General features: G+C 44.8%; 1 protein-coding gene across 1 annotated transcript in view; it reads left to right on the forward strand.

Moving 5' to 3' along the window:
• Positions 1-55: 55 nt before the first annotated feature.
• The window catches only part of CENPU (centromere protein U), a 41,901-nt gene continuing 20,203 nt past the window's right edge, over positions 56-21,753 (forward strand). The window contains exons 1-7 of the mRNA XM_053584702.1: positions 56-140; positions 919-970; positions 3,994-4,111; positions 8,448-8,550; positions 15,332-15,392; positions 16,219-16,455; positions 19,704-19,773. Of these exons, the coding sequence (XP_053440677.1) occupies positions 100-140; positions 919-970; positions 3,994-4,111; positions 8,448-8,550; positions 15,332-15,392; positions 16,219-16,455; positions 19,704-19,773 (682 nt within the window). The 5' untranslated portion in view covers positions 56-99. The remainder of the gene's footprint in view (positions 141-918; positions 971-3,993; positions 4,112-8,447; positions 8,551-15,331; positions 15,393-16,218; positions 16,456-19,703; positions 19,774-21,753) is intronic.

The following is a 21,753-nucleotide window of genomic DNA, read 5'->3' on the forward strand; positions in this document are numbered from 1 at the left end:
TCCGGCGAGGCGGGCGCGTGTGCTCCGCTCTTATTGGGTGCTCCGAGCCGCGCGGGGCTTGGCGGGGGTTTTGGGAGTTGCTGGCGCCGGGAACTGGCTATGGCCCCGCCGCAGCGAATGAGGCGCCCGGGGCGTGCGGGGTGAGTACTGCGAGTAGTGGAAGCCCCAGGGCGGACGGCGACTTCCCCTTCCTCCTCTCCGCCTCGGTCTGCGCCCAGTTCGCGCTGCGGCTGCGGAACCTGCCAGAGGAGCCGGTCGCTCGCGGCCGCGCCCTCCGCGTCTGACTTGAAACCGGGTCAAAAAGCCGCTCGAGTTGTCTTGGGGCTCCGCCCGGGCTTTGCGGTCTCCACACGAGACGTGTCCGAAACCCGCCGCTGCCGTCCGCGGGGCGTGCTTCACAGTCGGGACGGCGTGCCGGGTCTCTGCGCGGTCCCTGGTGCGCGACGGGGGCTCCGCGCTCACCGCAGATTGGGTTGTCACTGGCACGACAGAGCGCGGTTCCTGGTCGCTGTTGTCGCCGGTGTTTACTTTGAGTTCGTTGAACACGCAATCTTACCTTTTTATGCTGTTGCCCAGAGGAGGGGAGCGAGGAGGGCAGCTGGGAGCTCCTGCCCCGGGGCCGTCCGGCTGAGCGGGGTGGGCGGGCGGCCCCTGCTCCGTAAACTTCGGAAATTGCTGGTTGGTGAGGACTTGGAGACACAGGGTCTCAGCGTGAGTAGGTTTCCACGTCCCTACCGAGAGGGGTGTTATTTTTATACGTTGGTGGTAGGATTTGACCTCTAAAAAGTGTAATTAAATTTCATTGGATGCAAGTGATAAGAAATTTAATTTGGAAAGAAAATGCTTGGAAAGGGTCACAAATTAGTGTTTCAAGTTTTTTCCCCCAACTATTTAAGTACCTTTTCTTCTGTTTAACAGTGAAAGATATTCAAAGAACACCTTAAAGGGAAGAACACATCCCATAAACGATGTAAGTTATCTTTTTGTTTTTTAATGTAGTTTCCTCGTAATTGGTAATGCAAAATAACATTTTGTGGGGATCTGAGTTTTGTAGATTTCACTTGTTAGGCTCTGTGTTTATCGTGAAAAGGTGTAGTCTTGTCCCTCTGGATTTTTTTATATAAATGAGAAAAATGACCTTTGTGAACATTTTGGGACCTTTTTTTCTGAGCCTAGGTTTTATTTTCATTTAGGTATTTGACGTGTAAAAACTGTACAACTTGCCATATTTTGTTTTTTTCACTTAAAGCTTTTTATCCATGTTAATTTTCAACAATTATTTATGATTTCATGAAATTCCATTTATACCACATTACGGTTTTCCTTTTTTTTAGAACCGAGTCTTAAAATATATAAATGCGTGTTGAAGGCAGGTACGCTTCTTTAACACCCTTGATAGCTAGTTCCAACTTCTTTTCCAGTGGCTTGTCCAGTTGTCACTAGAATTCACACTGTGAGTCACATTGGCAGGCAGTCAAGATTTCTTTCTATTCTCTATTCTGCCCTGGCCTTCTCTGTATGTGTTTTTTTTTCTCTACTGCATCCCCAACCCCAGCCTTCAGAGGATGATTCTTTTTCTTTCTGAACCTCTGCAAGATTTTGCCCAGTGCTCTGCTGCCGCTTCAGCCTTAGCCCATGGGGCCTTTGGATGTTCTCTGTACTCCTGCCCTGTTGCCCTATCCTTAATAGCTAAAGTCCAGTGTGCCTTGGAGGAGATTTCTCTAAGCTGTATAATCCTGTCCCCAGCCTGCTTTAGCTTGAAGTCCAGGGAATTTCCTTTTTTTTTTTGTACAGAGCCTCAAACCTCAGCCTCCCAAGTAGCTGGGACTACAGGTGCCTGCCACAATGCCCGACTATTTTTTTTTTTTTTTTTTGGTTGTAGTTGTCGTTGTTGTTTGGCAGGACTGGGCTGGATTCAAACCAGCCAGCTCTGGTATATGTGGCTGGCACCTTAGCTGCTTGAGCTACGGGTGCCAAGCTGGAATTTTCTTATATTCATGGCTGTTAATGGTACCCTTTCACATTTCCCAGAACTACTATGGAAGATTTTCTCCTGTTGTTTCATCTTTCGTTAGGATTTGGGGTCGCAGCCTTAATGAGCTTACCCAGTATATTGAACTATAAACCTGCTATTTTTCCTGTGGTTAGAAGTTTTTACCCAGGTGCACCCTCAAAATTATTTAAGAACTTTAAGGTATGTGGAGATATTTCTGGGGACAGGGCCCATTACTTTCCCTAGGTCAGGGGTCTAGGCAACCCCTGTAGCCTGTAGGCCAAAAAAAAATTTTTATTTTTATTTATTTATTTTTTTTGAGACAGAGTCTCACTTTGTTGCCCCCAGTATAGAGTACCCTGGTGTCATAGCTCAGGGCACCCTCAAACTCTTGGCCTCAAGTGATTCTCTTGCCTCAGCCTCCCAAGTATCTGGGAATATAGGTGCCCACCACAACACCCAGCTATTTTTAGAGATGAGGTCTCCCTCTGCCTCAGGCTGGTCTAGAACCTGTGAGCTCAGGCAGTCCACCTGCCTTGACCTCCCAGAGTGCTAGGATTACAGGCATGAGCCCCACACCCAGCCTTTTTTTTTTTTTTTTGGAGACAGAGTCTTTCTCTATTTCCCTGAGTAGAGTGCAATATAGCATCTCAAACTCTTAGGCTTGAGCAACCTTCTTGCCTCAGTCTACTGAGTAGCTGGGACTACAGGTTCCTGCCACAACGCCCTGATTGTTTTTCTATTTTTAGTAGAGATAGGGTCACATTCTTGCTCAAACAGTCCACCCACCTTGGCCTCCTAGAGTGCAAGGATTATAGGCATGAGCCATCAAGCTTGCCCTTTTTATTTTTTTATGCTTTTTTTTTTTCCAGTTTTTGGCCGGGCCAGGTTTAAACCCGCCACCTCTAGTATATGGGGCTGATGCCCTACTTCTTTGAGCCACAGGCGCCACCCATTTTTTTGTTTTTGTTCTTTTTAGAGTCTCACCCTTTTGTCCATGTTGGAGTGCAGTGACGTGATCATAGCTCGCTCTAGACTCCAACTCAAGTGATCCTCCCACCTTATATTCCCGAGTAGCTGGGACTACAGGCTCTTGCCACCATGTCCAGCTAATTTTTAAAATTTTTTATAGAGGCATGATCTCTTTGTGTAGCCCAGGCTGGTCTCACACTCCTCAAGTTATCCTCCTGCCTTGGCCTCCCAAAGCAGTGGGATTACAGGCATGAGCTGCCTACCCTGCTGCCTGTTTTTTTTTTTTTTTTTTTTTGCAGCCATGCAAGCTAAGAATGGTTTTTATATTTTTAGATGGTGGAAATAAAATAAAAATACCTCATGATTTGTGGAAATGATAAATTCAAATTTCACTGGCCACAAGTCAAATTGTATTGGAACACATCCTTGTACATTGTCTTTGCATTCTCACTGTCTGCTTTCACACTACAATGGCAGAGTTAGTTAGGGTACAGCCAAAGGCCCACAAAAAGCCTTAAGTATGTACTCTCTGATCTTTTAGAGAAATAGTTTCCCAAACCCCGCTTTAGGTTATCAGAGGAGTCTGTGTGCCCTAAAAAAGAGTTAAGGATTGCTTCTTTTGTTGATTTAAACTGATGCATTGTAATTGTGCATATTTGTGGGATAGAATTTGATGTTTTGAAAATGACCCAGTCAAATAACTGGGCGTTGTGGCGGGCGCCTGTAGTCCTAGCTACTCGGGAGGCTGAGGCAAGAGAATCGTTTAAGCCCAGGAGTTGGAGGTTGCTGTGAGCTGTGTGATGCCACGGCACTCTACCGAGGGCCATAAAGTGAGACTCTGTCTCTACAAAAAAAAAAAAAAAAAAGAAAATGACCCAGTCAGGGTCGTTGGTATCCATCGTTTCATGCATAAGGATTGCTTCTTTAGGCAGACGTGATAACAAGAACATCCTTGTTAATAAATCAGCTTTGTAATAATCTTTGCTTGTGAGAGCCAATTCAGTGACTTTGACCTTATTCACTTTTAGGAAACTGATCCTCAGTGCAAGCCTCCTGGTGTGTTTGATTTTCCTGATAATTCTGGTAGCTCTAAGATTGGCAGACTGGATGAAATTGAGAAAGATGAAGAACCTTATGAAACCTTTGGTTAGTATTTTAAATCTTTATCCTAACATGACTTTAAAGGAATAAAATTTAGGCTAGGTGTAGTAAAAATACAGAAGTGTCGTCAAACACAAAAATCACCTGTCTGCACTTGTCTGTACATGATAATTTGAATTAATTATTCTCACTTTTGGGTACATTGAAACTAAGAAAACTATCAAAGTGGAATTTTTCTAGCAGCATCTGTTAACAATTCAGTCATATAAGGTCACTCACTATAGTGCTTTGTAACAGGAAGAATATAAAATATATTTCTCTACTACTTGGTAGAGCCGCTAATTTAGGGAGGAGAAGACTAGGGGTAATTTTCCCGTGTCTTCAGCTCACTGAAGCAGAGTCTGCTTTGGAAAAGCCGGCAGGAGAGTGTCGCCTGTGTTCTTAGGAGTATGAGGTGAAAGGGTTGGTGCCTGGCTGTCCAGGGGTATGTGATTTGCCCAGGTCTACTGCTGCTGTCACTATGTGTCACTGACCAAACCAGAGCCCAAAAGTAATGCAGAAAGTGCCAGGTGCCTCCACATCTAGAACAGCAGCAGTCAGACATTTTTGCTAGAATAAGTTTTTAAAAACTTTTGAAAACTTATGTACTCTTTCATATTTTCTATTTTTATTTTCTTTTTTATTTATTTATTTTTTTTGTAGAGACAGAGTCTCACTTTACCGCCCTCGGTAGAGTGCCATGACGTCACAGGACTCACAGCAACCTCTAGCTCTTGGGCTTCTGTGATTCTCCTGCCTTAGCTTCCCGAGCAGCTGGGACTACAGGCACCCGCCACAACACCCAGCTATTTTTTGGTTGCAGTTCAGCCGGGTCTGGGTTTGAACCCGCCACCCTCGGCATATGGGGCCGGCACCCTACTCACTGAGCCACAGGCGCCACCCCTCTTTCATATTTTCATTTGACTTCTGAAATTTTTTATTTTATTATTTATTTATTTTTTTCTTCTGGATACAAAATCCTTAGTTTATTTTTTCTTTGGGAAATTATTTAGTCTAATTGTTGGTTAATAAAAGAAATAATACATTTATAAGATAAAATAAAAGAAATAACCATTCCCAGAATATATCTTTTATTATGGCTTGATAAAAATGTTTCAATTACTTATCTAAAAGAAATCTAAATCTAAAATATCTGAATGTGAAAGAAATCCCATAATGTTTTTTTTTTTTTTTGTAGAGACAGAGTCTCACTTTACCGCCCTCGGTAGAGTGCCGTGGCATCACACGGCTCATAGCAACCTCTAATGCTTGGGCTGAAGCGATTCTCTTTCCTCAGCCTCCCGAGCAGCTGGGACTACAGGCGCCCGCCACAACACCCGGCTATTTTTTGTTGTTGTTGCAGTTTGGCCGGAGCTGGGTTTGAACCCGCCACCCTCGGCAGGCCGGCGCCCTACTCACTGAGCCACAGGCGCTGCCCAGAAATCCCATAATTTTAAAAACTGAGATGTCATTCACATAAAATTCTGCTTTTTTTTTTTTTTTTTTTTGAGATGGAGTCACACTTTGTTGCCCCTGTGGCATCATAGCTCAAAGCAACCTCAAACTTCTGGGCTCAAGGGATTCTCTTGCCTCAGCCTCCCAAGTAGCTGGGATTACAGGGGGCCATCACAACAGCTGGCTATTTTTTAGAGAAGGAGTCTTGCTCAGGCTGCTCTCGAACTGGTGAGCTGAAGCAGTCCACCCGCCTTGGCCTCCCAGAGTGCTAGGACTTCACCTCACCCACCCAAAATTCTGCCTGTACAGTTCTTTGGTTTTTAGAATATTGACAAAGTTGTGTAACAATTATCATAATCTAGTTCCACAATTTTTTATCGCCCTGAAAGAAACTCTGTAGCCATTAGCAGTCGCTCCCTGTCCCCTGTTGCAACCACTAATCAATTTCCTGTATTATAGATTTGCCATTTCTGGGCATTTCACCATAAACTGAAACATAAACTGTGGTCTTTTCTGACTGCCTTCTTTCACTGAGTGTAGTGTTTTCTAGGTTTATCCATGTTGTAGTGTGTATCTATTTTATTCCTAAAGATTTTTAGGTGGCGCCTGTAGCTCAAGCGGCTAAGGCACCAGCCACATACACCAGAGCTGGTGGGTTCGAATCCAGCCCCGGCCTGCCAAACAACTACAACCAAAAAATAGCTGGGTGTTGTGGGCGCCTGTAGTCCAGCTACTCAGGAGGCTGAGGCAAGAGAATCTCTTAAGCCCATGAGTTTGAGTTTGCTCTGAGCTGTGACACCATGGCATTCTACCCAGGTCAATAGCTTAAGGCTCTGTCTCAAAAAAAAAAAAAAAAAAAAATTTATAGCTCAGTAGTGGTCCAATTTGGTCACACCGTGGTTTGTTACTCATCACGTGATAGCCATGTGGTGTACTTTTGGCTGTTACAAATGATGATCCTGTGAACATTTATTTACACCAACAAGTTTTATGTTTCCAATTCTTTATACCTAGCAGTGGAGTTGCTGGATCCTGGGGGAATTTTCTTTCCTTTTTTTCCCTTCAATCAGATCCAGGTGAGGTTCAAACTCGCCGCCCTCAGTTTGCAGAGGTGCCTCTGTAACTGCTGAATTATAGCAAACAGTGTGGGAATTTAACTTTGTGAGAAACTGTCATTCCCATAGCAACAGGTGAGAGTTCTAATTTCTGCACGTGGTTGTCAAACTTGTCACCATCTGGCATTCTGATTCTAGTTATCCTAGTGGATATGAAATAGTACCTTGTTGTGGTTCTTTTGTGTGTGTAGTCAAATATATATAACAAAGTGCCCCATTTTAACCAACTTTTAGTGTGTAGTTCATTGTCAGTTAAGTACTTTCACATTATGCAACCATCATCTCCATCCATTTCCCAAACATTTTCTTCTTTCCTAACTGTGAAACTCTGTACTCATTAAATAGCTACCCATTCTCAGCCCCTCCCCCCAGACTCCTAGCAACCATCATTCCTTTCTGTCTAAATTTGGCTATGTTGGTAACATCCTATAAGAGGAAGCCTTCCAGACTTGATGCCTCATGCCTGCAATCCCAGCTACTGAGGAGAGAGAGGCAGGAGGATTGCTTAAGGCCAGGAGTTTGAGAACAGCCGGGGCAATGTAGTCAGACCCCATCTCTTAAAAAAATGGAAAATAGGGCCAGGTGAGGTGGCTCGAGACCCAGGTGGGTAGATTGCCTGAACTCAAGAATTTGAGACCAGCTTGAGCAAGAGGAAGACCCCATCTCTTAAAATAGCCAGGCACCTGCAGTCCTAGCTACTTGGGAGGCTTAGGCAAGAGAATCAGTTGATCCCGAGAGTTTGAGGTTGCCGTGAGCTATGACGCCATGGTACTCTACTGGGGGCGACAAAGTGAGACTGTCTCAAAAGAAAAAAAGAAAATATATATCAGCTGTAGTCTCAGCCACTCTGGAGGCTGAGGCAGAACTGTTTTAGTCTGAGAGTTCAAGGCTGTAATGAGCTATGTTTATCCCACTGCCCTCCAACTTGGGTGACAGAGTAAGACCCTGTCTCTTTTTAAAAAAATAAATTGGGCACGGTTGCTCACACCTGTAATCTCAGCACTTTGGGAGACTAAGATGGGCAGTCTTGTCCTTAGAAAGTTGAGGCAAGAGAATCACTTGAGTTAGAGGTTTCTGTGAGCTGTGACGACAGAGAGCACTCTACTGGGGGCGACGAAGTGAGACTCTGTCTCAAAAAAATAAATAAAAGGAAGCATACAATACTTGTGCTTTTGTAACTAGCCTGTGTCATTTAGCGTAACCTCTTCAAGGTTCATCCACATTGTAAGGTGTTAGAATTTCCTTTTCAAAAGCTGAATAATATTCTGTTGGATGTATGTACCACATTTTGTTTACCCATTTATATGTTGATGAATCCTTGGGTTGCTTCCACTTTTTTTTTTTTTTTTGTTTGAGACAGAGTCTCAAGCTGTTGCCCTTGGTAGAGTGCTGTGTCATCACAGCTCGCAGCAACCTCAAACTTTTGGGCATAAGTGATTCTTTTGCCTCAGCCTCCCAAGTAGCTGGGACTACAGGCACCTGCCACAACACCCCACTATTTTTTTTATTTGTTTGTTTAGCAGGCCCCGACCGGGTTCAAACCCACCTGCCCTAGTATGTGTGGCTGGCGCCCTAACCACTGAGCATGGTTGCTGAGCTGTGGTTTAAATTTTTTATCGTTGAGGTAAGAGGTAAAAATATTTGGAATGTGGCCTGTATAATTGATTTGGTTAGCCATTTAAACAAAGATAGTTTTATACTCTGAGAGAATAATCTTAAATACTACCTGAGGAACTAGAATTTTAAGCAGCACTTTTTTTTGTATTTTGAAGATCCGCCTTTACACAGCACAGCTATATATGCTGATGAGGAAGAATTCTCCAAACACTGCAGATTATCCATCCCTTCAACTCCTCCAGGACAAGAAGCAAGGCGGTATAGTTATATTTTAAGGAATTGCTTATTCATGGTTATTGGGATTTCTGAGGAACTCTTTTAAGATGGAAGCTAATAAAACTAAAGCTTTTTAAGATCTTTTGACCCAACTTGTTATGTGTTTCCTCAAGAGAACTGGGAGATAAAAACTTAATTTTTTAATAATTGATATTGCGTGCCTCAGCGCCTGTGGCTCAAGTGGCTAAGGCGCCAGCCACATACACCTGACCTGGCGAGTTCGAATCCAGCCCAGGCCTGCCAAACAACAATGACGGCTGTAACCAAAAAATAGCTGGGCATTGTAGCAGGTGCCTGTCGTCCCAGCTACTTGGGAGGCGAAGGCAGGAGATTCACTTGAACCCAGGAGTTAGAAGTTGCTGTGAGCTGTGATGCCATGGCACTGCACCCAGGGCGGCAGCTTGAGGTTCTGTCTCAAAAAAAAAAAAAAAAAAAATTGGTGTTGCGTATAATAATTATGATAATTACAGTGATTTTTGTAATTCACACCCCATTAGCCTAGAAAACATGTCTATGAAGGTAGCTTAGCTTTAAGGTAGAACAAATAAGAAAAGAGGGAAAGATTTTATGAGCATAGGATTTTAAGTGATTTTAACAGGTCCCTTTCATTTACAAATTCTCTGTCACAAATTAAATGTTTTCTTGTACATGGTAGGTGACAATTATAAAGGAAATATAGTCGCTTTTGGATGTGTTTTCCTGAAGGAGCGTTGGTTGGAGTCCTACAGATTTATGTAAAGGTGTAGGTCAGGTCAACGTCCATAAAAATGATTTCATAGAGACAACTTGAAAATACAACGAAGAACTCTTCAATAATTATAGTACTAATTACAAATTATTAGCTAGAGCAACCCTTTGGCTTAAGAACCTCAAGTAATAGGTCAATCCTAGTTATTAAATGTATTTGTTAAGTAGTAAAACTGGTTTTAAACACATATTCCGGTTAGGGGGAAATCTGAATGAGGAAGTCATTTTGAGGTTGTGTGCATTGGAAACTTTATAGCACTTGGTTATTTTGGAGTCTGCAGTTCTTTATACATTTCTGGAAATCAGTAAGGGCCAAATATTTGGGAAAACACGCACTCTACACAGGTGGTGTATATAACGTTTGAAGAGGAATTTTTGGAATTGGTAATGTATTCAAATGGTTCAAAAACATAAAAGGGAATGGGTATAGGTGAAACTTACTAAATGGAGAATACAAATGTCTACATACAATAACTAAGACAATGCCATGAAGGCTATATTAAACAGTTTGATGAAAATATTTCAGATTGTGGGTGGCGCCTGTGGCTCAGTGAGTAGGCGCCGGCCCCACATACCGAGGGTGGTGGGTTCAAACCCAGCCCTGGCTGAACTGCAACCAAAAAATAGCCGGGCGTTGTGGGAGGTGCCTGTAGTCCCAGCTGCTCGGGAGGCTGAGGCAGGAGAATCGCGAAAGCCCAAGAGCTGGAGGTTGCTGTGAGTCCTGTGACGTCATGGCACTCTACCGAGGGCGATAAAGTGAGACTCTGTCTCTACAAAAAAAAAAAGAAAGAAAATATTTCAGATTGTATATGAAACCACATTGTACCCCTTGATTGCACTAATGTAAACAGCTATGATTTAATAAAAACAAAAAAAAAGGGTTTATAGTAAGTTTCCATGTCACATCTGTCATCACCCTTCTCATGGGGCCCATTTTTTTACGCCCCCTTTTTCTTATTAATTTCTTATATGTCCTTTCACAGTTTCTCAATGCATGTAAAAGTAAATGAGAATACAAATTTTTCTCCTTTTGTATGTAGAAAACGCAGCATACCTTGCTCCCTAGTCTTCACTTAATCTGTCTCGAAGATCTTTACATGACAGTGTACACAGAGCTTTCTCTTCCTTGTCACCCTTGCAGGTGTGTCACAGCTAGTGTTCTGCAGTGTGTCTCCCCAGCCTGGCATGGATGGGCATTCAGTGTTTGCAGTCTCTGCTACCACTCCCAGTGCTATGCCAGGGACAGGAGCATGTCCACTGCACACACGTGCCTGTGTGTTAGCAGGATAAATTCATGAAAGTGAAATCCTGGGTCATACGAAATGTGTGATAGTCATTTGTCTAGTTTCTGACACATTGCCAACCAGGGAGGTATCAAAGTTGTATTTTTGGGTGGTGCCTGTGGCTCAGTGGGTAGGGCGCCGGCCCCATATACCGAGGGTGGCCAGTTCGAACCTGGCCCCTGCCAAACTGCAACCAAAAATAGCTGGGCATTATGGCGGGCACTTGTAGTCCCAGCTACTTGGGAGGCTGAGTTAAGAGAATCACCTAATCCCAAGAGCTGGAGGTTGCTGTGAGCTGTGATGGCACAGCACTCTATGGAGGGCAACGGAGTGAGACTTTGTCTCTAAAAAAAAAAAAAACTTGTATTTTTGCCCCTGTGCTAGATCAAACATGTTCTCCCAGTTCAGTTCCAATGTGTGTTTTTCTTATAAATGATCGAACAACATCCTTTTTTTACTAGCTGTTGGTCATTTTCTTCTTGACTACTACAACTTCATTGAAACATCAGTGAGATGAGCCCGTGTTACAGATTTATTTTGCTAGTTTGTTCATCTGTCTTTTGAGAAATACATAGGCAGTGTTTATGTTTATGTAGATGTGGTATTACATGTGTCATTCTTTCAGGATTTAGGAAATTGGGGTCACAGTTAGGAAGACATCTCCCTTCATGTTTTCTTCATATTGAAAGCCTTTGTCCTTTCTATCCTTGTGTGAGGTGTGGAGCTGACACTTTGTCTGTGTTCTAGATGGCTACTCTCTTGTCTCAGTGCTGTTTATCACGTCCCTTCTTTCTCTGCTGGTTGAGCTGTCACCGCTCTTATGTGTCAGGTTCCATCCGTAGCAGGTATATTCTAGACTTCCTGTTTTGTTAACTTTATTGGGTTAGATTTATAAATTAAACTAGAAAGAATATTTGATGATTTTTCCATTTGTTCAAGTTCTTTCTATCTTTTAGTGCTGTTCAGAATTTTAATTATATTGGTTTTGTATATTTCCTAAATTTATTCCAAGATGATTTGTCTTTTTTTGTGTTTGGTAATTATTTTATATGTGGGGTCTTTTCTCACATTTTATCTTCATTGCTGTGGTTGATTTTATGTGTGAAAGCTGTGAATTATGTACATTAAATTTTTTACTATTAGGAATTCATTTTTAATGCAATTTTCTAAATTATTGAACATTTAGTACTTGCCAAATACTCTTCTAGATACTAGAAAATAGAGATGAAAAAGAAGCAGGTCCCTAAAAATAGCCTATTCACGTTGCTTAATACTGAGTTATGTATTTTTATCAGAATTCACCTATTGAAATAATTATGTGTTTTTTTACTCATTTGACCCACATTGACAGTTTTACTAAGATTTCCTATATTAAAAACTGTATGGCTCGGCGCGCGTAGCACAGTGGTTACAGCGCTAGCCACATGCACTGAGGCTGGCAGGTTCAAGCCTGACCCGGGCTGGCTAACCAGTAATGACAACAGCAACAACAACAACAACAACAACAACAACAAAATAGCCAGGCATTGTGACAGGCTCCTGTAGTCCCAGCTACTTGGAAGGCTGAGGCAAGAGAATCGCTAAGCCCAAGAGTTGGAGGTTGCTGTGAGCTGTGACACCACAGCACTCTACCAAGGGAACATAGTGAGACCGTCTCAAGAAAATAAATAAAAATAAACTATGTTTGCGGGCGGCGCCTGTGGCTCAAAGGAGTAGGGGGCTGGCCCCAGCCAAAAACTGCAAAAGACCTGCATTTCCCAGCATTCATAAACCAGGCCCCAAACCCTAGATAGGGATGTTCAGATTTTCTGATCCTGGGTCTCCTTCTGTCTTCTCTGTGTGTGCAGCTGGGTCTGCTCTGAGCCTGCTCTTGCTCTGTCCCATTCCACTGTCATGGTTTAACTCCCTGTGTGCCACTGTTTCCACATCTGTCTCTTATCTCTCCCTCCTACAAGTCCCAAGATGTCCTGTGTGTTAGTCACACTTCCCTGGATGTCCGTAGGCACCATGGACTCGACCATGGCAAAGCCCAGCTCCAGCCTCTTTCTCATCTCACGCCACTGAACTCCTTTAGTCCTGTGAATTATCTGGGAATTAACAGTCCTGGTACCTACCTGGTCCCCTCACATCCAGATCTGGGGATCAGTCCTGCTGTTTTCCTCTATCTGACCCATCCTACCCTGGCCAGGGGGTGCCTTAAGGGTCCATTTCTCCTCTCCATGCTGTCACCACCTCCCTGTGGTGCCACTATTCTGGGACTTCCACTTTTCCCAGTGTTCCTGCTGCAGTTCTCCTAGGTCTCTTTGTCTCTTGAATTCCCCTCTCTGTGGACCTCCCACCCACACAACTTCCAGAGTGATCTTTTATTTTTTTAGAGACAGGGTCTCGCTGGCGCCCAGGCTGTAGTGCAGTGGTGCTGTCATAGCTTGCTGCAGCCTGTAACTCGGGCTCTGGGTAGCTTCCTGCCTCAACCTCCTCAATAGCTGGTACTGCAGGGCACCCCCACAACCCAGCTAGGTTTTTCTTTCTTTCTTCTTTTTTTTTGTAGAGACAGAGTCTCACTGTACCGCCCTCGGGTAGAGTGCCGTGGCGTCACACGTCTCACAGCAACCTCTAACTCTTGGGCTTAAGCGATTCTCTTGCCTCAGCCTCCTAAGCAGCTGGGACTACAGGCGCCCGCCACACGCCCGGCTATTTTTTGTTGCAGTTTGGCCGGGGCTGGGTTTGAACCCGCCACCCTTGGCATATGGGGCCGGCGCCCTACTCACTGAGCCACAGGCGTTGCTCATGTTGGTCTCAAACTCCAGGCCTCAGGCCATCCTCTCTCCTCAGCATCCCAACGTGCTGGGATCACAGGTGTGCATCACCATACTCAGCCTCAGAGTGATTTTTCTGAAACACAAGTCTTGTCTTATTCCCATGCCTGCTGCCTTTTGGGGGCTGCCCATTTCCCGTGTGCAGCATGGGAGGCCCCTGTGCCAGTTTAGGTCCTCCGCGGGTGGACACTGAGGCAGTCATGGAGGCAGGAGGGTGATTGTAACATCTCTGAGGTCACAGTGGGAAGCAACGACATCGGGCAGAACAGGCTTCAGACTGTACGGCTGTGTTTATGGTTCTGACCTGCCCTGAGGGGAACCCTAGAGGGGAAGGTCACTGTCACAGGAGCCCCCAGAACGCATCATGCTTAGTTACTGGCCAGAGATGGCCCCAAGTGCCTATCTGCCCAAGCTGCAGTGGAGGCTGTTGCTGACAGGTTATCAGTGCAGGGTCATTTGTGGCTGCCTCCCAGTGCCACTGACACATCCTGACTTCTTCCTAGCATCATCTTCTCTTGAAAAACACCTTCTGTGCTCTGTTTGAGTTGCTCAAGCATACCAGGCCATCTTACACCACTGTGCTTTTCTGTTCACTTTAAACATGGCCCTCATACTTGAAAGGTGTCATCACAGGCCTGCTTGGGTATGAGACACCCTTCCTGACCCCTCAGCTATGTGTCCATCTCCATCTGTCAGATGCTCCCGAGTACTCCCTCTGCCCTGTCTTGGCCTTCCTACTAGACAGCAAACGGTTCAAAGGAAAGCCTTTCATTTCTAGGTAATTTTATTCACCATACTTTGCACTTTGAGATTGGTGTAAAATAAATGTACTGAATCAAATGAAAAAAATGAAAGAATTGTCCTCTCATATCAGAAGTTAAGAGTTACTTTTTTTCTTTTCAGAGGGTAAAAGAAAGTATTCCTTTGCTTATTCGTTTGTTTGAGACAGAGTCTTACTTTGTCACCCTGAGTAGAGTGCTGTGGTGTCATAGCTCACAGCACCCTCAAACTCTTGGGCTACAGTGACCCTCCTGCCTCACCCTTCCAAGTAGCTGAGACTGCGGGTGCCCATCAATACCCTGCTACTTTTTAGAGATAGGTTCTTTTTTTTTTTTTTTTTCAGACAGAGTCTCACTATGTCTCCCTGGGATAGAGTGCCATAGTGTCACAACTCACAGCAACCTCCAACTATTGGGCTTAAGCGATTCTCTTGCCTCAGCCTCCCAATTAGCTAGGACTACAGGCGTCTGCCACAAAAACCCAGCAATTTTTGGCCAGGCCTAGGTTCGAACCCGTCACCTTCAGCATATGGGGCCAGCACCATATGAGCCATAGGCACTGCCGGTTTTTTTTTTTTTTTTAGTTGTAGTTCTCGTTGTTTGGCAGACTGGGGCTGAGTTCGAACCCGCTAGCTCTGGCGTATGTGGCTGGCACCCTAGCCACTGAACTACAGGCGCTGAGCCTAGAGACATGTTCTTGCTCTTGCTCAGGCTGGTCTCAAACTCGTGAGCTCAAGCAATTCACCCGCATCAGCCTCCCAGAGTGCTGAGATTACAGGCGTGAGCTACCTCCCCAGGCCTAAGTATTCCATTTTTATCACTAAGGAAGAACCTAGGAGATTTCACTTTCACTGCAGGCAGTGAATGGCCCACATGCTGGGATGGTGACATGGAGGAAGGTGCTGTTCTCACACAGGACTCAAGGTGCTGCAGGGGTGGACACTGGTACTGCTCACCTGGGTGGGGAGGACATGGGAGACAGCCAGACAGCCTGGGAGAAAGCAGACTTGTGTGTGACAAGTAGGATATCTCCTCATTTTATTGGGTCTGTTTTCCTGTTGGACAAACAACTTATAGAAGACATGTGTGAATAAAAATGGAATGTGTGAAGATACTGATGGCTTGTTTTTTGGTACAGTTTGAACACTTCCCAAAGAGAAGCACGTGAAAGCAAATCTGTGAAAATTAGTGCAAAAAAGGTATGTAGGAGTGTTCTCTTTTCTATTTTAATTAGTAAGAGTATATATTTTGATTGGTTGCAAATAGAGAAAATGTTCTATAAAATAATTCATTTCCAGAAGTATTGGATATAGATACAAAAGCTGTTTTATAGCAGTATTTTTCATACATAAAGAAACTATATTATGTTTTGGGAGATACTTTTTTTTTTTCTTTTTTGACTGGGCCGGGTTTGAACCCAACACCTCCAATATATGGGGCCGGCGCCCTACTCCTTTGAGCCACAGGCACCGCCCATGGAAGATACTTTTATTGTAAAAAGCAAAACATGTTTTAACTCAGTGGTTTTCAACCTTCCTAATGTCATGACACTTTAAAATAGTTCCTTGTGTTGTAGTAACCCCCAATCATAACATTATTTTTGTTGCTACTTCCTAACTGTAATTTTGAATTGTAATATAAATATCTGATATGCAGGATGTGTTTTACAATGGGTTTTTCTTAGGTGACCCCTATGAAAGGGTTGTTCGACCCCCCCAAAGGGGTCGCGACCCACAGCTTGAGAACTGCTGTTTTATCTGAAGTGTTTTTTCATCAAAGGGATTACAAATCTCGGTGCACTTTGTCAGTTTTCATAGCATTCATGGAATATCTATAGGGTGTGGTTTGCTAAGGTGGAGCAAATTCTTAGGAATGTTTATTTGGAGCCACTAATTATGTTGCCAACTTCCTATTATGTTAATTTTTGAGGTTTAGAAGTAAGTGTGGACTTCACAGTTTTCTATTGTAGTAAGCGTTACCAGTGTTCATATTTCCTAGACCAGTAATGCTATGCTCTTCACATAGCCAAGAAGAAAACTCAGGGCCATCAGGGATAAGTCTGAAAGCACTGAAGAAAGTGAGATAAGAAGAAAAGTTAAATCAGCAGGGAAAACAAGCACACAGCAACGTGAAGCTCTTCCAACTGCAGCATCTTCAGAATTTCCAGAGAAACCAGCAGAATCAGTCCCTTCTAGAAGGTCAGGACGCCTTACTGCCCAGACCTCTGCTAAAAGAGAGGTGCTGGCAACAGAAAGTCAGCAGGTAAGCAGGTGTCTGCCATTCCCTTGGATAGAGAAAAAGTTTATTGAAAATTGTTTGTTTGGCTCGGCACCCATAGCACAGTGGTTATGGTGCCAGCCACATACACCGAAGGTGGTGGGTTCTAACCCAACACAGGCCAGCTAAACAACAGCAACAAAAAATAGCCGGGCGTTGTGGTGGGCGCCTGTAGTCCCAGCTACTTGGGAGGCTGAGGCAAGAGAATTGCTTAAGCCCAAGAGTTGGAGGTTGCTGTGAGTTTTGACGCCACAGTACTCTACTGAGGGCGACATAGTGAGACTCTGTCTAAAAAAAAAAAGAAAAGAAAGGAAAATTGTTTGTTTTTTTAATCCTTTAACAGATAAATTTTATATTTTTCTTAACATAACAAAAATACATTTAGTATAATAAAACTTAATGGTTATTTTAGAAAGTCTTGATGGTATAGAAAGAAGATAAAATCACCTTTAAATTCTATAACCCTAAAATTACCACCATGTTTTTGGTTCTGTACTCCTCAATCTTTTTTCTAAGGTTTTTTTTTTTGTTGTTGTTGGTTGTTGTTTTTTTGTTTTGTTTCTTACTCTGTCACCCTGGTTAGAGTGCGATGGCATCATAGTGCAAACTCTTGGGCTTGAGCGAACCTCTTACCTCAGCCTCCTAAGTAGCTGGGCTCACCACTATATCCAACTAGTTTTTCTGTTGTTAGTAGAGGTGGGATCTTGGTCTTGTTCAGGGTGCTCAGGCTGGTCTCGAACTTCCAAGCTTAGGGGATCCTCCTACTTCAGCCTCCCAGAGTGTTGGGACTACAGGTGTGAGCCACCGCACCCCAGCTCTGTGTGACATCTTTAATCTAGTACTTTCTGGTTATGTAATGAACATTGTTGTTGATGGGTTGTTGAAACTCTGAATTCTGTATCTTCTTGTGAATAATGTTGACTTTCATTCTAGTCGGTAGCTTGATTATTGACTGATCTTGAAGTTCATGCTCGGTTTTATCCTTGGTGGGGGGGTGATCAGTCTGTGGGTAGCTTAAGGTGTTTTCCACACCTTTCTTATTCAATGGGACTCACCTTCCATTTAGTTTCCATTGCTGCATAACCAGTCAGCATACACTTGGGTGCTTAACATCACACATTTATTATCTTAGTTTCTGAGGTTAGAAGTCCAGGCCCAGCTTAGCGGGATTCTCTGCTCAGAGTCTCACAGGCAGAAAACTCATCTGAGACTCAGGGTCCCCCGCTGAGATCATTGAAGCTGTTTTGGGTTGTTAGTAGAATTCAGTTCCTTGCAGTGGGGACTGAACCCATTTTCTCTTTGAGTGTGAGCTAAGATTGTCCTCTGCTCCTGCAGGCCGCCCTCCTGTCCCAGTCTCATGGCTCCTGCACAGCGCGGGAGGTCACACATGCCTGCCGGGGAGTCTCCCCTGTCTGTAGTCTTCAGTGAAGATGTAATCAAGGGGGCAGCTGTCCCATCGCATTCTCAGGTGCCACCACACTCCCAGGCAGGGAATTAGGCATGTCATCTCAGATTCTGCTCAGCCCAGTCCCCAGTCCATCTCAGTGGTGGATCTGATCAGAGATGGGTTTTAGTCTTTGTTTATGGTGTTATCTAGAGTAGGCCCTACTCTGAGGCAGTATTTTTTTTGTGTGTGTGTGGTTTTTGGCCGGGGCTGGGTTTGAACCTGCCACCTCCGGCATATGGGACCGGCGCCCTACTCACTGAGCCACAAGCGCCGCCCTCTGAGGCAGTATTAACAGGAAAAAACCCTAACTCTGAAAAATAACTTTTAGAGTTTTTTTTGTTTTTTGTTTTTTTGCTGTTTTTGGCCAGGGCTGGGTTTGAACCTGCCACCTCCGGCATATGGGGCCAGCACCCTACTCCTTTGAGCCACAGGTGCTGCGCCCAACTTATAGAGTTTTGTTCTGAGCCAAATATGTGTGACGATGGCCGGGGGAGTCACACCAAGAAGTCTTAAGTTAGTGGGCTTGCCATGGGTGGGTTACAGTGTGGTTTTATACACTGTAGAGAAACAGAATTGCAGGTAAAGTCACAAATCAGTTAATGGAAGGCAGACATTGTGTTAGCCTGATTAAGCAGAAAATCTTGAAGCAGGAGTTTACAGGTTATGGGGAGAGGGCAGAGAAGGTTAAAAATTCTTAGTTTTGTAATTGACTAATGAAATGAGCATAAGGAAGTCAGTTAATTGGAGACAAACCCCAGTAAACCAACTCAAGTGATCTGTAAAACAAATAGACTGCCTGCAGGTGATCTAACCTTTGCTCTGTGTGGCCTTGGATCTGCTTATAATTTAGTGTCTTACTGTCCCAGGCATCCAGTCTCCCTTCTCTTTGTGGCCAAGAGGTCAGTTTTAATGTTTTTCTGGGGTACCCTTGGCCAAGAGGGATCCATTCAGGATTTTTAGTTTACCTCCCTGGGAAGAACTCAGACAGCACCACCCCCGCTGCTCTTCCCCCTTTCTCAAACACAATTACACTGTAACTGTGCAGGTATGCAGTGCCCCTGTGTGTACTGGGGCCTGCCAGGTGGAAGGTCATAACCAGTTTATTAGCTTTTTTTTCTTTTTTTGGTATCCCACCCTAAAATCAACTGTTGCCCTCTCAGGACCACTATTGACCTGAGGTGTCATCTCAGCATGGTCCTTCTACACAGTAGCCGGGCGTGAGGGCTAGTTTTCCCTCCACTTTTGCGGTCTCTCTTGTCTGCACATGTGCAGTACAGGTAACCCCTCAGCTAAGGGAGTCTCGTGCTCTTCGAGGACTTTAGCTTGAAATTGTGTGTGGGGAGGTGGCGTTCCTGGGGCTCACCTGCAGTTGCCCTTATGTTGGGGTCTTTGTCTCGTGTTGCCTAAATAGAGGTGCTGTTCCCCACCCCCACCTTATAGTGGCTTATGTTGGGGCAGGTGCAGAGCTCGCAGCTTCACTGCTGCTGGAGCAGAAATCTGAGCTGCTTGTATGTACTGCTGTCTCAAGTACCTTCAAGGCAACAATTTTTATAATCCACTGGACGTGTTATTTTCTTTTTGTTTTGTGGTGGTTTTACTTAATTGTTTGCTATGTTTCCTTATATTAATTTTGATAGTTTATATAAATAATATATGTTAATTTAGAACGAAATAAGAATAGTAGCTAAAGAGTGAATGATAGTGTTTGATAGCACAGTCTTAATCCTCACATTTTAAGAGAAAGAACACTTAAATATTAAGACCTATGCCATGTTTTTTCTTGTAGAAAACTCAGGAAAAAGGGAAGATGTCTTCTGGCAAAAGGGAGAGACCAAGAAGTGAAGCTACAGACTCAGGTACAGGTAGTGTTTTATACTTTGTCATTCATTCAAAAATTTTATGGGAGGGGCAGAGGCAAGATGGCCGACTGGAGCCAGCTTTCCACAGAGGTCCCCATCCAGAAGGAGAGTCAAAGGACAGAAGTTTAGCAAGTAAGCTGATGGTTTGGAGCTGAGCTGAGAGAGAAGGTTGAAGAATGCACATCAACCCTGCTGAGGTGAGCTGCAACCCCAAGGATACAAACAATAGGTACAAAATCCAACGCCAAGTGGAAGGAGTCCCCTCCCCCATGAGAACAGCATTCTTTCTAGAAACAAGTGAGCAGAGTTCAAAGATCCTCCCATTTTATCCCATGGGAGAGACCCTCTAAAAACCGGACCTCCTTCCCCTACTAGTGTGCCATGGCACTCTCCTGCCAGGCATTAAACTGTATAAAACTGTATATATTCTCAACCTGCAATCCTGAACTCCCAGCACTCCCCTCCATTCTCACCCCGAGGTCTGGAAGCCTGTCCCCCATGGAGTCCAGATTCTTGGGCATTTTCTCAAGAGGTGTGGATAGGGTATGGGCTGTTGCAGGTCTGTGCTGATTCTGCAGAATGAGAGCAAGGAGAAGATGGTTGGACTGAAGGAACCATACGGGAAAGGGAGAGGTGGTGCCCCGTGTCACAGAGTAGCAGTGGCAGTGGCAGAAACAATAGGGCTTACACCCCTGGGGATATTTTGCAGAGACATTTCCAGTCTCTCTGGGCAACTGGAGAAAGCTAGGCATTTTCTCCAGTGGCAGACACTGGCAGAACAGATCTGGGACATAAGGCAAGCCCCGTGAGTAAAGGATATGCCTGAGGTGATACCTGGCTGGGTGGGGGTGGTGGAGAATAGAAGACTCGCACACAGATACGGCATACACCCTGGGCGAGGCTGAGGCAGAGGAGTGCTTTAGTGAGCCTAAGAAGCACTGGGCCCTCAGGGGATCATAGCTGAGACAAAGGCAGGCAGCCAGAGGCTGGAACTCAAAAGCCGAGTGTGCTCTAACCGCATCTGCCCCAACACAGACTGCAGCAGAGACAGACACACCAGCTGTGGGCAGTGGCACAGACCAGGGCTGAGTTGCAGTTTCTGTGAACTCAAACAGCGCCTCGTCTGCAGGGGGATATAGCCAGAACAGAATCACAAATTCTGTAAAAATATAGGTGTCAGCAACATCAATGGGGTGGGGCTGGAACTGAGTGAACCACCTCAGCTTCCATTAACCACCTGAGGTTGTCAGGTCTCAGCTCCTTCTGCTGGATGGTGGCAGAGTGTAGAGGCTTCGCTGAGGAGACATAGATTTCAGGCAGGCGCAAACCTCTGGAGGAGCATGTGCTCGTTGGAGGGAACTGGGTCACAGCCCTGTGGCGTTACCAGTGACTGGGTGTGACAGGTGCAAAGTGGGGAAGGCAGCATCAACCTTCCCAGACTAGTTCATTTGCTGGGGGGGGGGGGGGTCCTTCTGACTCCACGGAGCACCAGAATGAGTCATACTCGAGCTGCCAGCAGACCACTGCTATCTAGTTGCCAGAGACCTTTTGAACTCTCCCACTTGAGACTGGGTACTGACTGGTACAATTAATTGGATCTCTCAGACTGGACCAATCACCCCCTTGGGGTGATCCAAAGTGGTACCCTGGGTGTGTGGTTGTAGTATGGATAGTGGTACCACTATCCAAAGTGATATCCTGGGTATGTGGTTGTGGGTTATTTTCCTTTTCCAGTTATTGCCCGTGGGGGGCAAGGTGACTTGATTGCTGGTATTTCTCCACAGCTGAGATTTCAACCCAGAGTAGCTGATTCACCAGGGTAAGATAGAGACCAGCTGAAAACAAGACAGAGCCACTTAGCTCCACCACACCAAGTAAGTCCCCAGTGTCTCAGCCCATAGCACTGTACAGGTCCTTTGCAAAGCTCTAGGGCAAAAGGTACAGACACCAGTCCTAGCTCTTGGGTAAAGGGCTGGT

This window comes from Nycticebus coucang, chromosome 1 (genome assembly GCF_027406575.1).
Source record: "Nycticebus coucang isolate mNycCou1 chromosome 1, mNycCou1.pri, whole genome shotgun sequence".
NCBI classification, from domain to species: domain Eukaryota; kingdom Metazoa; phylum Chordata; class Mammalia; order Primates; family Lorisidae; genus Nycticebus; species Nycticebus coucang.